Genomic DNA, 16,504 nt, shown 5'->3' with positions numbered 1-16,504 from the left:
TCTAATCCAATAAAAACCTTTTGACGGCAACCATAAATCTCCCTAGGGCAAAGGACACATCCAAGTAGCACATATCTGTTAAAAGTGCCACTGCTTGCACATGGTTACAGATGCCGTATTTTAAAAAGAGCTGCCTTAAATAGTTTTCTGAAGGGTGTCAACTTTAAAACAATCCAAGAAAATATGTAAATTATCACATTTTACCCTCCGGCCACAGGTACATTTACCAGATGGGTCCATCATTGCCTTATCACTACTATAACATGGATTGTTACCCATTCTCAACATAAACAATTCTAGTCTGACCTAATGGTTAGGTAAAGAATCCACATAAGGGAACCACTGCTCATTTTGACATGAGTTGAACGTGAATTGGACTGAAGGCTTCCCCTTTAAATACTGCATATCATGTTCTCTGGCTATATTCTTTGTTAAAATGAAGAGTTTACTCCTCGTGGTTTCTATTTGTAGATTCAGTGAGTCCAACCTAAGACCCATTACCCTACATATATCCTCCAAGTTTTTCCTGACAACCTCGGCCCACTATGCATAATTTCGTTTTTACACGAAAATGAAAGCGTTTGCCCATCAACCAACTTCAAACGTAGCCAGAATATGATTACATCCAACATGTCAGATGACTCCATGATGGAATACCTATTTCCCTTCTTATTGCCTGGATCAATGAGGACATTTCCCCTCCTCGTATTCCCAGTTCCTTTTACCCCTTATGTGTAACAAATCAGCCCCATTTTGAAATTGAGGGCACATCGTAGCGGCATAAGCTGTTAATACTGGCCTTGGGGACATATCCCCATAGTCTCTATTAAATTGTTTCAGGCCACTTAATGATGCTACGGCTCTTGCTTTGAGTGAGTCGTTATGGACGTTCCACAATAGTCTCTTCTCAAACCATACCCCTAGGTATTTATATTTATTAACATATTCTAGTTTTGTGGATCCTAAGTACCACCCAAAATGTATAGATTTTCTGCCAAATTCCATCACCTTCGTCTTCTCCTTGTTTATCACTAGCTTTTTATTACTGCAGTATTCCATAAACGTATCCAGCTTCATTTTTAAGCCCATCTCTGTCAGAACCATAATAACAAGGTCGTACAAATATAGGAGACATGCTATATGTTTGCCATCCAGTTTGGAGAAGATACATTGAATAACACCAACAGGGGAGAGGGTGTAGCCTTACGGCTAGAGCAGTTGACTTCGGAGCTGGGGAACCGGGTTCGAGTCTTTGCAACAACGCTCAGCATCCTGTCATTCTGGGCAAATCACTTAACCTCCCCGTGCCTAACAGGAATAAATGTGTCCATCTGTAACGAAACTGATGCTCATGTAAAGCACTCTGATACCCGATTTCTCGGGACTAGATTGCGCTATATAAAACTCTAAAAAGAAACTACAACAAAAAAACAGGGGTGATACTTAAATGTGGTTTTACTCTATCCCTTCTGGGACAGTGTGGAGTCTACATGGAGCTACAATGGTGCCACCTTGCGTCGAATAGGAGCTGCTGTGTGAAATTTCCTTGCACCAGTCTGGTGCCTCAGGAGTATTCTGAGGTTAGGAAACTGCGATTGGCTAGAGTATCTATCATAAAAAGCATAACAGAAGGTAAGTAACCTGTTCCATTGGCATATTGCTTTTGTAGCAGGTTTCAAGGTGTTTTCTCAGGTATCACAGTAGCACATTGAGTCTTTCAGATCAGGCATGTGCTTTTTCTTATCCCAGAAAAATGCAGAGGTTGCATTGTGAACCCCACCAATACTTAATATAAATGGATCCATTGCTGCAACGGCACAGACTTCTCTGAGCTCTGTGACTTGGAGTAGATTGGTGGCTTCTGCAAATCCTTTGTCAGAGAGCAAAGTGGAACCTGGCAGCTTCGGCTCGGGATGATGAGTTGCGGCACAGGAAGACGTATGTGAGTGCTTCATGTGAAATTTCCTCAAATTGGCTTCACAAGGTGGTGCCTTTGATGCCACTGCATATTGCCACAGAACAGTCTTTGGTGTCTGTGGCCGTCAGCAGTTGAGCCAGAATCATATTTTTTTCCTTTGCCAATTCTGATATTCCTTTGCAAATAATTAGTAAATACTCTGAGGACAACTTTTTACAGAACAGATTGATGTATGTGAAACGTTTGTGCCAGAAGTAACTGAGAATTTGCAGGACTTGAAGGATGCGAGTGATCTGGATACAGCACAGGACAATTTGTTAATGAGGTAGTGAAGACATAGCTCATACATAGCTTTATTAAGGATAGCTTTGTGTACTTTGAGTTTTAAGCCACCAGTGATTTAAGAGCTGGATATTTATGATAAAATGTCAGAGATCCAGCTGAACCTTCAGATGAGAAGTATTGTTCCCCACACACTTACATTTTTTACTTCGTTCTCATTTCTCCTCTTCCTGAGCCTCTTGTTTTGTGAGGTAGCGCTTTCCTTACCTCGTTTACCTCTCAAACAGAGCCCTTCCTTCTGCCTTTTCCATGTCACCCTTTCACTTTGTTTTGTCTAGTTTTATTTCAAAGATAATTTTTTTCTTTGTGTATTCTTTTTTTTTTTTTAACTCCCTGTCTGCCTACTGTAGCTACTATTCCCTTTTCCCATTCCTCCATATTGATTTTTGCTTGCCCCCACGACCCCCACTACAGCTGTCAAGTTTCTTCTCTTTATTTTCATTGATCATTGTGGAACAAACAAAAACTACTAATCTGATTGAGGTTTTTTTTGCTGTTTTTAAAGGTTTTTTTACAAATTGTTAATTATAGTGTCCTATCTGAGTAATCACGTAGGTCATAGGCCATAGGGTGAAGTGTCTTTTTTCCTGACCCCTTCTGGGCTAGTGTGACTACAAGTCTAAACTAACTTGTAAACTGTGCTCATTTGCGCGTCTAATCTAATGGATTTTTTTGCCTGGCTGGCCTTTATAGAAATGTAGACAAAAGGTGCCCTAGGAAGCATTAGAGGGAGCTGCTTCTAGCTTCCTATTTTCTTGAAACTGTCTGTTGGTTCCTGGTCAAACTAATCAACAGTGGTTCACTTGGAGGTAGGTTACAGCCTAACAGATTTTGTAATCACTGCATAATCCAAATAATAGGAGCGCACAAAATGGTGCAGAGGAAGTTATAAGTGGATTATAAAGTTCACTCGTGCTGTTTACAAAAGCAATATATTGTATTGTATTGTAATTGCATTTGTATAGTGCTTGCTAACCCTGATGAGGTGTTGAAGCTCTTTTTCGGCGAGTAGCACTCTACTCCGAAACCTATAAAGGATTAGTGGTGAATAAGTATAGGAAAATATGCAATTAATTAGAGTTAAGAGGATAGTTAGAGAGAGGGATGACGCTAGAGAGGCAAAGTGTGACAGAGAAATAGAGAGTAGAATTGAGGAGGCAGAGGTGAAGGGAAAAAGTGAGACTGGTAGAGTCAGCAAGAGAACGGGCATTATCAGAGAGGGTGTGAGAGGAGAGGGGAAAAAAGAGACAGCTAAAAGGATTTGCCAGAGGGATGAAGAGTCAAATCTATGGAGTCCCCAGAAGTCTTAAAGCATGAGACGAAATGTTTAATGGGCTAACGTATTCATGGAACGACTGTTCAACTCTGCTAGGTGAAAATAGAAACGGGTATCCATACTGAATCAGACATTCAACAATCGTTCAAATATTGAGGCAAAGTAGACCAAACAAGGGAGTGGGGCCCCTCCTCCTCAAATTGAGGTAAATCATAAATATGGATGCACTTCTGTGCTGAAAACACCATCTGAAAGAGTATGAGCCACACTGGAGAAGAAGTGTTAATTTGGGAAGAGACATTAGGGTATAAATCCGCCCGGGCGTTGAGTAAATATAGAGAGCAACTGTGTATAGCAGGCTTGAATCACCAAATACATGTTATCAAACCAGTATCTGAAATATGTGCACTAGACTTCAATAACAATGTTGACTAAGTCGTGTTTGAATATAAAAAAGGTGATTCAGAGTTTGAGTAGAGTTTTAATTGACTCTTATTCATAAGTCAGCTAGTAGTACGTCCAAATAGAATCAAATGACTTGGTGTACAGAACATGAATGAGATCTCTGCAGCTCTTATTGAATGGGATCTATGTTGTAAGCTTGAAAAGCAGCCCCTGTTTCTCAAAAGAGTTTTTTTTACCAGAAATTTGTGCTAGATGTACATAAACATGCAATTTGGGAGTATAGAACTTAACAACTGGTTATATCATTTATTCAGTTATTACTCCTGATTATTATGGACTAAAAAAAAAACCACACCACCATGCACAGGATAAGAAAGAAAAACATGGTAGACTAGTTAGGTTTTTGAGAATGTTGAGATTGATAAGGTTTTAACAAAAGAACATTTGTCAGCATGCTTTTTAAACATAAGATACTCTATCTACGATTGAATGATCATTTTCCATTTTTTCCATTTAGAGTTATTTCTCCAGAGGCGGAGCAATGTTTATTGGGATGATCATCAGTCCATACAATCGGAATAATGTCTTGCCATTGTCCCAAATAACCTGCCTCGTTATTAGCGATGAGGTTAGCGCCGATGGGTCTTTCCGTAAGTACCTTCACAATGAATACATTACCTGCTCTTTGGGATTTAATAGAATTTTCTTTGCATAATCGAGGCTGCTGTGATTTGATGGGAAAATTAGGGTTTCCCTGTCTCCATTATCTTTACAAAAGCGCAATTAAGAAGACTGCGCTCATCATTAAAGTGGGGTCTGCTGGATTTTAAGAAGCAGCTGTACTGGTTCTAGACAAATCTCATCTATTAGTTCATATATTTACGTACATTTATATAAGATTTCCAAAACGTTATCAGCTTTTTCATATTGTAACCATGCCTGCAAGAGAGCTGGTAAGCAGCACACTGTTTGTTAGTTTTAAGTACTTAATTTTTGGGATGTCACTTGGTAGGTTTTCATTGGACTTTCACCTGGCAAGAGAGTGCTAGATTGTTGTATGATTAGACGGAGATCTTTAGTCAAAGTGTACAGGTAATCTATTAACATAGGATATTCAACATCGGTAAATGATCTCGGTCTAGGTACTCCCCATACATTTGCGGGCCGCCCAAAAATTACTTCATAGGGTGAAAGGCCAGAGCGTGAATGAGGGGTGACCCGTAAAGACATGAGGTCTAATGGTAGGGTGTCCGGCCATTTCAAACTAGTACTCTTTTGGATTTTCGCCATCTTTAATTTCAATATTCCATTATATTTCTCAACTAATCCTGCTGATTGGGGATGTCGAGCTGCATGAAATTTCTGTCGTATTTGAAGCCCGTTACAGATATATTTGACAAAAGGCCCCATGGAAATGTCCCCCGTCGTCCGACCAAATCAAACGGGGCAATCCGTATCTAGGGATAAACTCCTTAATGAGAGCTTTCGCTGTAGCCAAAGCAGTGTTCTCCTTAGTGGGGTAAGCCTCAACCCATTTGCTAAAAGCACAAACCACCACCAAAACATATTTCAAATTGTTGACGCGCTCCATGTGGATATAATCCATTTGGAGCACCTCAAACTGTAAGGTCGGGGTGCGAAATTCCCACTCAAGACAGCTTCCCCTTTCCCTGGATTATGTTGCAAACAAACCATACAGTATTGGACTAGATGGACAGCCGTCTTCTGAATATTGGGATTATTCCACACTGGGTCCAATAAAGCACAAATGCCTTTAGCCTCAATATGAGCTGGGCCATGGGCCATAGTTACAACATGGGCAACAGCCATCGTTGTTTTTCAGTCAAATCCACCCAACAGTTATTTTCATCCAACCTTCCCACCTCCTGTTCCCATCGAGCCAACTCAACTGGGGTAGCCTCTTTCTATATCTCTTGCACACTTTCTATGGTGTTATTAAATAAATCAGATTCCTCCACCCATCTTGCAGAAGAGGTTACAAACATAGAGGAAACTGTGGACTGAGCTGTCTGTTTAGCGACTTGGTCCGCAAAAGCATTACCCTGGCCCACTTCATCCACTACTGCCTTATGCGCACTGCATTTTTATGATCGCTACTTTCTTGGGTAATGTTAGGGCTGTAAGCAGTCACAACATCAAGGGACCATTCTGTATCTTCTGTCCATGAGAGGTGAGAAAACCCCATTCTTTCCACAGCCGCCCGAAGCTATGGACCACGCCAAAGGCGTATTGGCTGTCAGTATAGATGTTAACTTCTAACCCCTCGCTCAATTCACAGGCTCGTAATAATGCCACCAGCTCAGCAGCTTGAGCTGATCGATAGGGAACTTGAGAAGTCTCAACTACTGTTTTTAGCATTGTGATTGCATATGCAGCTGTTGTTGTTCCATCTGTTAACTTGAAACAAGACCCATCCACATACAATTCCCCTTAGGGGGTCAGATAGAGGAATGTCTGTGAGGTCAATTCTTCCCTTTGTTTCTTCCTCTGTCCGAAAAGTACAATCATGGACATCATTTTTAGTTTCCTCTGAAGGGAGGGGTAGCAATGTGGCAGGGTTTAAAGTGGCACATCGCTTAATCGTAACATGCGGGGCAAACAGGGTTAATTGGTAACCCGTGAGTGTTTTATTTAGTAATGCGTCCACAGCATGCGGCACCATCACGGTCAGACTGGAATTTAGAAAAAGCCCCTCCGACTGCCGGATGGCCACCACCACAGCCGCAGTGGCCCTCAGACAGCTGGGAAGTGCTCTGGCCACATTATCCAATGTGGACGAGAAGTAAGCACAAGGTCTTTGCTTACCACCAAATCCTTGTGTTAACTATGAAAGCGAGCAACCGTCGACCTCATGCACATATAGTACAAAAGGTTTGCGGTAATCAGGAGTACCCAAGACGGGTGCAGAACAAAGAGCAGATTTCAGAGAGTCAAAAGAAGACTGATTTAGAGTTTGGTGCTGTGTTACTTGGTCACTAATGTGTTGGATATCCCATCCACCTAATTAAAAGTTCCATATGATAAAATGCTTTAGTAATAAAGTGGATGGGGACCATTCATGTTTATGATGGAGTACCCCAAACTCCAAGCTCTAAATCAGGCCCCTTTGCATAGAGGCCTCTCAAACGAAAATGCAAAACCTCCATTGGAGTCATTATATATCAATCTAAAAAAGGCCTGGGAAGAATGGTCGTCTTAAGGCCTTACTCTGCTCGAAGATGATACAAATAGAAGCATGGAGCTTTTCATATCTAAGTTTATTGCCATGAGCAGTTTGGGACAACTGGAGTTATAAAGTAACACAGTATCGCTAATGATAGTGGATTTTAAGGTGGTTAGCAGCCTTCAAGTGCTCTTAACGCATATTAGTCATGCATACCTTTTTAACTCTTCCTCTACTTTTGGGATCCATGTTTCAGATCATTCAGGATCAAGAACATCTTCCTATCACACAAGCCGCCCTTTGTTTGTCCCATCTAAAGCTTCCTGTCTATTGCCACATAAGATGCTGGAGTATGGAGGTATTATAGTTGTACCAGAATTCAGACAATGGTTTTCTTCACAGGCTCCTGATTATCCCTCAGGGAGATTCAACTTTGTTTGCCATTCTGAGTTGGGTCTAAAATAGTTAGAGGATTGTGGGGTTTTGACCGCTTTGCTGTTGTGGATAAAAAGCAGGTTAACACCCTAACTGGAATTTTCCAGATTTATCCTCCAGGATTGCTTGGCCTTGGACAATGCTGAAAGCATCCCTTAGCTTAAATATATAAATCGCACCTTGAAGGGGCTGGGGTTTTTGGATTTTTTTAGGGAACCAATGAAAATCCTGTGAACGGCTAAAGCACTAATTAAGACAGCCTATTACGAACAGGCCTAGTTCAAGTGCCTATGCAAATATTTACTGTCCACCTCCCTGACAAATGTGGAAGTTGCGGTACTAAACAATGAAATACAACCTTACCTTACTCGTACAGATAATCTACAACATAGAATTTATTTGACATGGGCTCGATTTAATACAGTAATTCCAGCAAGACATCAAACTGTATTGTCACCGAAAACCTCACTAAACGCCACCATATACATTAGGAGTACTCTCCGACACTTGAATGGAGGAATAAGGATACGAGGTTTTCTGTGACAATACAGTTTGATGTCTTGTGGGAATTACGCCTATAATAGCCCCAAATAATAATAGTTATAAGTGCCCTGATGCAGTCTATGGTTTAAAGCCTTATAGACGAAACACGTGTTGGCATGTATTATGATTACATCTGTCGTAATGTAGTTTGAAATACGGATGTATTTTGATCAAGACTTGGAATAAAGCAAAGAAGAATTCACCAAAGATACATTTTTGAATTTATATTTTCTTCATTTGAGTGTTATTTTGCTCAGGATTTTGGTTTGTTTGTATTCTTTTATGGCTGTGTATGCCAAATAAAGATCTTTTGAACCTGACCAACCTTTTGGACTTTTTTCTGAGCAAGTGCTTGCAGTGTGCCAAGGACATGCCCACTACCAAACCTACATTGTTTAAGCCTTGTGGGGAATGTCACAGGCAGATGTCTCTGTCCCCGCTTGGTCTGTCTCTAATGCCTGGCATCAGGGCACGACCCCAAGGCCTGCATCGAATGCAAGTTGATGTACCACAGGGCAATTTGTGAGCGGGCAATGAAGCTACCGTTGGCGCGGCAGAAGAAGGCCCCACCCCATAATCTGTCCCATTCCCAAAATCGATCTCGGGGCCATTCCCACATATGATCTGCTTCCCCCTACAAGACTTCCTTCTCCAAGTTGGGTAAGTCGAAGAAGCACAATAAAAATAAGTTTAAGCATTCTTTGGCTTCTCCGACCAAACATCGTGCTTCGAGGCCCCGCTCCCGCACTCCACCTGTGGAGCTGGTGTCAGGACCTGCTTTGCAGTACCCTAACTTCCCCAGAGCAAGAGCAATATCCACCCAGTTAAAGAAATTCTATGACGCCATGCACACAATGCATACTATTTTCGTGTCACTGATTCCCTCTGGTGCATTTTTAGGCCTCACAGGGCCACAAGCATCCCAGGTGGGTTACCGTTGCCGGGTTCGCCTGACGCCACCCGGGCCCTCTGGATCTGCCCCAGATCTGGTTTGACACCACCATGGGTTCCTCTACCCTCCATGGCCCGCTCCCTCTGGGGCCGACCCAGATACCCCTGGCGCGGCTGGAGGATGACCCAATTCCAGTCTCCCACTCCAAGTCGTGCCGCCCAACACCACTGGACATCAACACAGGTGCTGTCCAGGCTCTTCCAACCCTAGGACTTGCTGTGCCCGCACAGACCCTTTATCCCTAGATGAGGAAAAGCGGTATGGTACCTTTGAGGAGGACCCTGACAAACACAACTGGTTTGAGGAGCTCGGTGACGTCAGTGGCCAGGACACCACCCTCGACTCTGGCATACTTTACTCTCTTACCTCCGACAAGTGGGTGCTCCAAAGGTTATGCTCTTCCATTTGTGGAAACTCCTCCACCCTTGCTACCATCCCCAGAACAGTTGACAGAGGTTCATCTCACCTTGCTCCGTCAGTAAATGTAGGATCTCTTGGCCAAAGGAGCAATCAAGAGGGTGCCAGCACCAGACAGAGTGTGTGGTTGTTATTCCCGCTACTTCTTTGTGCCAAAAAACATGGAGGCTGCCGTCTGTACTAGATCTGTGCCCTCTCAACACCTTTCTGAGGAAAGTTTCAAGATGCTCATGTTAGCTCAGGTTCTGTCTACCCTCAATTCTGGAGACTGGATGGTAGTGTTGCACTTGCAGGATGCGTATATCCACATTCCCATCCTGTAGGCCCACAGGCGCTACCTGAAATAACAGTAGACCAGGATCATTTACAGGTTACTGTGCTTCAGTTGGCCTTTCCTGTGCCCCGGGCATATTCACAATGTTGATGTGTGTTGTTGCAGCACATCTTCGGAGGCTGGCAGTTCCAGCCTTCCCCTGCCTCGAAGATTGGCTAATGAAAGCAAGCTTCCTCCAGGAAGTGCTCACCCACCTCCAGACTACGCCGAACCTTTTGCTGAGGTTCTCTATCAACAGGCCAAAGTCACACCTGACCCCTCCTCAGATGCTCCCTTTAATTGGAGCCATTCTGGATACAGTACAGTTCCATGCCTACCCTCGGAAGTGGAGAATCCAGTACATTTGGGCTATGATCCCCATGTCTCAACCTCAGTCCCATCCATCAAAGGAAGACTAGTTCATGTGCTTACTGACAACACCACCACCATGTGGTATGGCAACAATCAGGGCGAGGTGGGGTTGTGGACCCTGTGCCAGGAGGCTCTGCGCTTGGAAGCCAGGACATCTTCGTCATAGTACAGCACCTGGCGCTATCCTTGAAAGCCATGGCAGACAAGCTCATTTGTCAAACCCTTGCGGCTCACGAATGGCAATTACATCCGGAGGTGGCACAAGGTCTCTTTCGAGAATGGAGAGAACCGTGGCTTGATTTGTTTACCACTGCCAAGAACGTGCAACATTGTCACTCTTGCACCCTGGAGTTTCCAAAGCGTCTCTTGCTCGGAGACATGTTCCGACTCGAGTAGAACTTGGAACTTCTGTTCACTTTCCACTGATACCACTATGGCCCGAGTTCTCAAGAAGATAAGGACAGACTGGGTCCAAATTGTCCTAGTGGCACCGTATTGGGCACGTAGAGTATCTTATTCTGAACTTCTGAGCATAAGCATCTGTCCTTTGGTCAGGCTGCCCCTTCGAGAGGAATTTCTGCTACAGCAACAGAGTAGGGTCCTACACCCGGACCTGCGCACTCTCCAACTTCATGCCTGAAGATTGAGCTGCAACATTTGAGGTTTTTTTTAACTTTCTCCTGAGGTCTGTGATTTCATCTTGGCAGCCAGTCTCCCCACCTCCAAGACTTTTTATGCGTGCCGCAGAGATAAGTTTTGCATTGCTGTTCCTTACACCATGTAGATCCTCTTTCTGCTCCTCAGTCAGAAGTATTGCTGTTTGTTTTATCATTAGCCTGGCAAAACCTTGCCCTGGGCACTGTTAAGCATAACCGGTCAGCTATTTCGGCTTTCCTGCAGCTTCTGTGCCAACCCTTTTCCTGTTCCAGTCACCAGTTGTGACTCAATTTTTTAAAGGTTTACAGCATTTGTTCCATTCTACCCCTTTTATGATGCCCAATGGGACCTCCAGTCTTTACCTTAAATACCTTGTGTGTAAGCCCTTTGAGCCTCTGCACAGCTGCTCTCTGTGGGTCTCCAACCTTTACACCGCGGTCAAAACACCGCGGTGCCATTACGACGCGTCTTTTACAACGCAAGTCGTTACCACGACATGCGCTGGAGGGCGCTCTAGACTAAGGAATAGTAGATTTACTATTCCAACATCTTCCCTATTGTACGTAGGCTAGTGTTTGAATAGTAAATCTTACTATTCCTAAATCCAGCACCCTACAGCGCAAGTCGTGGTAACGACTTGCGTTGTAAAGGATGCGTTGTGATGTACCGCGATCATTTTGATCGCGTTGTAACATTGTACATCCCTCTCTGTGGCTCTTGATAAGCAAGACCACTTTGCTGGTGGCCATGACATCGGCCAGGAGGGTCATCGAATTTCAAGCTCTGTCACTTCACCCTTAGTACACCACTTTTCCCCCTCAGACAAACTGGTCCTTCAGACTCATGCCTCTATCCTTCCAAAGATGGTAACCCCATTTAATGATGGCTAGAACATCACATTGCCTACCTTTTTTATTCTGCCTCATTCCTCTAGAGAGGAGGAAAGACTCCATCGTCTGGACCCAAAAAGAGCTCTCGCCTTCTCCAATGATTGCCACATAAGACCACCAGCTCTTCTTTGAGTTCACTGCGGCGAAAAAGAGCAAGCCTATGCAGAAGCAAACCATCTGATGATGGATTGTCCTCTGCATTAAAATGTGCAACTCATTGGCAAAAAAGCAACCAACTTTTGAGGTTTGAAGGCCCATTCCACGTGGGTCAAGGTCGCCACTGCTGTTAGCGTGCGGGGTACCTGCCATGGATATCTGCGAAGCTGCCCCATGGTCTTCACTGCACCCGTTCACTAAGCCCTATTGCTTGGACAGTCTCGTCTGTCAAGACAAGGGTTTTGCCTATTCGGTATAAACCAGTTCCCAGACCAACCTCCGGGGAGGTTTTGCTTGGTTATCTATTCTAAGGCGAGGAATCAGCAGTTCGAAGTCTCTAACAGAAGAAAAAGTTACTTACCTGCCGTACCGCTTTTTCTGATAGAAACACTTTTCAAACCACAGATTCCACACTGACCCTCGTATCCGCCCTGTTCTACGAACGAGCTCTTTACCTAAAAAGGTCTCATTAGATGCTGCATTGATTTCATGCGTGTCGTCTCTTCTTTGTGGCAAGGAAATAGTCACGATAGAAACCGATGAGAGCGCGTTGTTATGTGGGCATCGCAGCGTCCCTGCCAAAATGGATGACACCTATGTGGAGCTGGCCGATGCCACCTCCCGGCCCACAGAGGTACTGTTAAAGATTTTCTAGTTCCAGTCTGAGGCCTGTTGAATATTATAAGGTGAGGAATCTACGGTTAGATAGTCTGTACCAGATGTGTTACTGAACGTAAGTAACTTGTTCTTTGGTTTAACCCAATGCTTACATTTCCCACTATTGGTTCTGTTTTCATATAAGAATAACACGAACAGAACTATGTTATTACCGGGCTTTGCTTTGTACATATTTGGCCTGATCGTGTAAATGGCACCAGTGCTTGGCAATTTTGCATCCGGCTTAAACCGACATACACGCCAACGAATTGTACAAAATAGCATTTTTTTTGCTTAAGTCGATCAGTGCAGATGTAAGTTTTTTACACTGGTAGTGAGTGAAATGCCACTGCAAACTGGCCTGTCCTTCATGCAACAGTGCTTGGCAGCGTTGCTGTATCTGGGATCTGGCCGGAAGCGAGTGAAGCTGGAGTGTATTTTACTACATCAGCGCTAGGGCATACCTTTCATCATCCCTGTTAGACAGCGTATGCAGGCCACATCCATTATTCACGTTCCACTTCCCTTAAATGTTTAGTTTAATTTATCACGCTTTTCAATTTTGCTGCGGCATGACTTTCTAAACAATATTACCCTGATGTACTAAACCCACATTAAGGGAAATGAAAAATCTGCCCAAGACTACAGACTTCTGTTACAATGGAAGCGAAATTGAAAGAGGAAATGTAATGAGTAACCTTTTTGCTGACTGTTTTTATACGTTTGTTGGATTGACTGCTCTCTTGCATATACTGCCCGATTTGTTTTTCATAATTATGGCTTGCATATATAAGCATCTACCTGAATCAAGCTACCTGCTGCGTCGTCCATGTAAAATGCATTCAGACTGGTGACTATCTAGCTCATTATTTAAATTTATACATTGGAGCCTACAATCCCCATATTAAAACCAGTTTCGATTTCTTTTTACGTGTAGTTGTGACTTCAATGGTCACCTGCAATAGGTTATTGCAGGACAGTAGCAACTAGGTCAGGGCGCAGAATTATATCTGCTGTTTAAACTGGGAAAACGAATAAGCTTTTAAGTTACTCTAAACTTTTTCTTTAGGAGAACAGTTACTAGCATCAAGCATTGGCATTGCCAATAGGTCTGGTATATGAATTGAATAACTTTTTGTGTCTTTGATGAGTTTAGGTATTCAATAAGTCATCAGACATGCACTCTTGCACTCATGCATCCATCCATCCATTCATCCATCCACCAACACATTCTTGTATTCACCCTCTGACAAAACAACAGTAAAACGCACATTATCTCAACAACATATAAGATAAATTAAAAGAATAGATGTAGAAAAGAGAAACCATGCTGCTTTTTAAACACAGCTGGCATAAGCTTGCAAAAGCAGAACTAAACGTAGCAGCTGGTGTCTATCTTGCAGATATTTAGTAAATAGTCTCTCTTTGTTTTAAAGTTCCAGCATGGCCACCACATTTAGAACAAGTATGTTGGTTATCTTGAAATTGGAACACAGTGATAAAGTATGGACAGCAACATTCAATAATGGTCTCTTACTTTAGAGGAAGTGGTAATATGGAATGCGGCACACTGTAATTAGTGGCAAGCATTGACCCCTTAGCCCTCCCGGAGAGCTGTAGTGTTCTCGTAGGACATTTTTAAATAAAAAGAGGAGAAGCAAAGAGGAAACAGGAACATAAAAGGAGAAAACTGAAAAATAAAGGTCTGGACAGCCAGCCTTGACATTGAAGGGCATCCATTTTCAGGTGGATGTGCACATGGGATCTGAAAATGCTGTCATTAATAGGGTAAGAGAGTCAATGGCTGATGTGGACTAAAACTTTATTCTAGCTAATGAATGGAAGCAGATTGAAGCAGATTGTAAATGTATCTATAGAAATATATGTTTTTATATATGAATGTATAATATTAATGTTTATATTTATTACAAGTGCCTGACACACAGCTAAGAAGAGATGATTCCAACAAGAATCATTCAAATGCACATATTCTCCCCATAGGGCTTGTCAGATGCTTTTCACAATGAATATGTCAGGCCTACTCCATTTATCATAACTTTTCAAGATAAACAAATCAGACCTATGACACCACCACTCCTTTTGGATAGTGAACCGGCCAGGCCTCTACTGTTATCTTTGCTTGCCAGCATAACCAGCTGAGATCTCCCGTACTGAGCTTAAATTTGCCCTCTAGGCAACCATCAGGCTAAGGTCATAAAATGACATAATATACGTAATTGCCAATTGTGTCGTGACATGGACAATGCAATGATAATAGAGAAATCAGTCTATGTCCACAGGGGATGCCCCAAAAAATGGACTCTGGTATGGGGCAAATGGAATGCTTTTCGGGGTAACATCTGCGAGCCCAAACATGGGGAATCGTTGTCAAAAGTTAGTGAATAAAGGACCGAGGCGAGGATAATGTAGTATACCTCTCTGCAGCTCTGTTGTCAATGAGTGAGAGACAAAACTTGCTGACTAATGAAGGTAATCAACTCATGTATAATATCTTAACACACCGTGTTTGCACCATTGAATATTGTTGTAATGTATTGATCACCGTCAATTGCAAAATGCCTATAAAAATCTTTTTTTTTTTTTTAAATATACTTAATTGCCGTCGGCAAGCAAAATGAGCGATCAACACCAAAACCCTTGCCTACTGGGCGTAGATGGTAATCTGTGAGACTACATGTAACCAAATACTTTCTACGGGCTGTAACATAATGTAACGTAATGTAAAAATAAAACTCTGTTAAAGATATATTGGTTTAATGATATGCGTTTCACAATAAATCTACCAGGCCTACTGCCTTTGTAATCACTTTCCATAATAAATAAGCAGACCTATGGCATCTGGTAAAACACTACCCTGCACTCTAATCAAGCCTATGGCTGTTATAATTGGCTTGTCACCATAATCAACTCGGGCATTCTGTACTGCTTTCCCTCAAGACAAGCATCAGGTATACAGTCATAAAAATGCCAACTTATACAAGTCACAATTGGCAAAGCAAAATTCTCAGAGGGGGTCACCAACATCAAACCCCTTACCAACTAAGGGAATCTGTGAGATTCCATGTAACTAAAAATCTATCTGGAGTCTTTATTAGGATTTAATATAGCCTTAGCGGGCTATACCGGCTGTTAAAAGGCCCGCTGCAGCGTTAAAGGCCGAGCCGGACGCGAGGGACTTTAACAAAGCAGCAGGACTTTAATTGCCGGTATAGCCCTGCTACGAAGGGCTATAAGGCTATTTGAACATTTTGCCACTAGAGGGCAGAATGTTTTAACAAATAAAACCAAGCATTCAGGGAGCGTGAGGGGATTGAAATCCCCTCAGGCTCCCTGAAGCCTTTGTTCACAGCTGTGAACAAAGAAACATTGGAATGTTGGAGCTCCGGGCTTATACCAGCCATTATAAGCTTGGAGCACTCCAGTTTTCTATGGAGCTACCAACATTCCAATGTTCTAATTCAGAGTAAATACAGTCTACCCCTAAATGCCTATTTACTTGTCCACCCATGTGTCCGAGTGGGTGGCCAGTACCAAAACCGTTGCCTATCATGTTAATCTGTGATATTACAAGTAACAAATATACCTGCCTTTGGCCTTAAACCCAATGTGATAATCAACTGTTAAAGACTTATTGGCTTTAACAAATGCTTGACACAATTAATAAGCTAGACTGTCGGTCATAACATTTCATAATAAGCTGACCAGCCTTATGACATTGGATATAACGTTTCCCAGTGCACCAACCGGGCCTGTAGCTTGCCACCATAACCAACTCAGACCTGCTCCATGGAGTATAATCTTTATGACAAGGAAAAAGGTGAAATACAAGCAGTCTTTTTAGGAAAGCACAGAAATCTGGCCCAATCAAATCCTGTACTCAGGCTAACCAACTTGTGAGAGAGCCCCCCTCTCTAAGTAGGACTCTTAAAATAATCACGTAAGATAAGCTATAGTTGTAATAAGCGT

General features: G+C 42.7%; 1 protein-coding gene across 3 annotated transcripts in view; it reads left to right on the top strand.

Moving 5' to 3' along the window:
- Nucleotides 1-16,504, top strand: part of MYSM1 (Myb like, SWIRM and MPN domains 1) — a 367,486-nt gene that overhangs the window by 281,404 nt on the left and 69,578 nt on the right. For all 3 annotated transcript variants that reach the window (XM_078669957.1, XM_078669947.1, XM_078669962.1), the window contains one exon: nucleotides 4,459-4,591. In XM_078669957.1, coding sequence (XP_078526083.1) covers nucleotides 4,459-4,591 — 133 coding nt within the window. The remainder of the gene's footprint in view (nucleotides 1-4,458; nucleotides 4,592-16,504) is intronic.

Source organism: Lissotriton helveticus, chromosome 1_2, assembly GCF_964261635.1.
Source record: "Lissotriton helveticus chromosome 1_2, aLisHel1.1, whole genome shotgun sequence".
NCBI classification, from domain to species: domain Eukaryota; kingdom Metazoa; phylum Chordata; class Amphibia; order Caudata; family Salamandridae; genus Lissotriton; species Lissotriton helveticus.
Note: the sequence above shows the minus strand (reverse complement) of the source record. Positions and strands in the feature narration are given on the sequence as shown.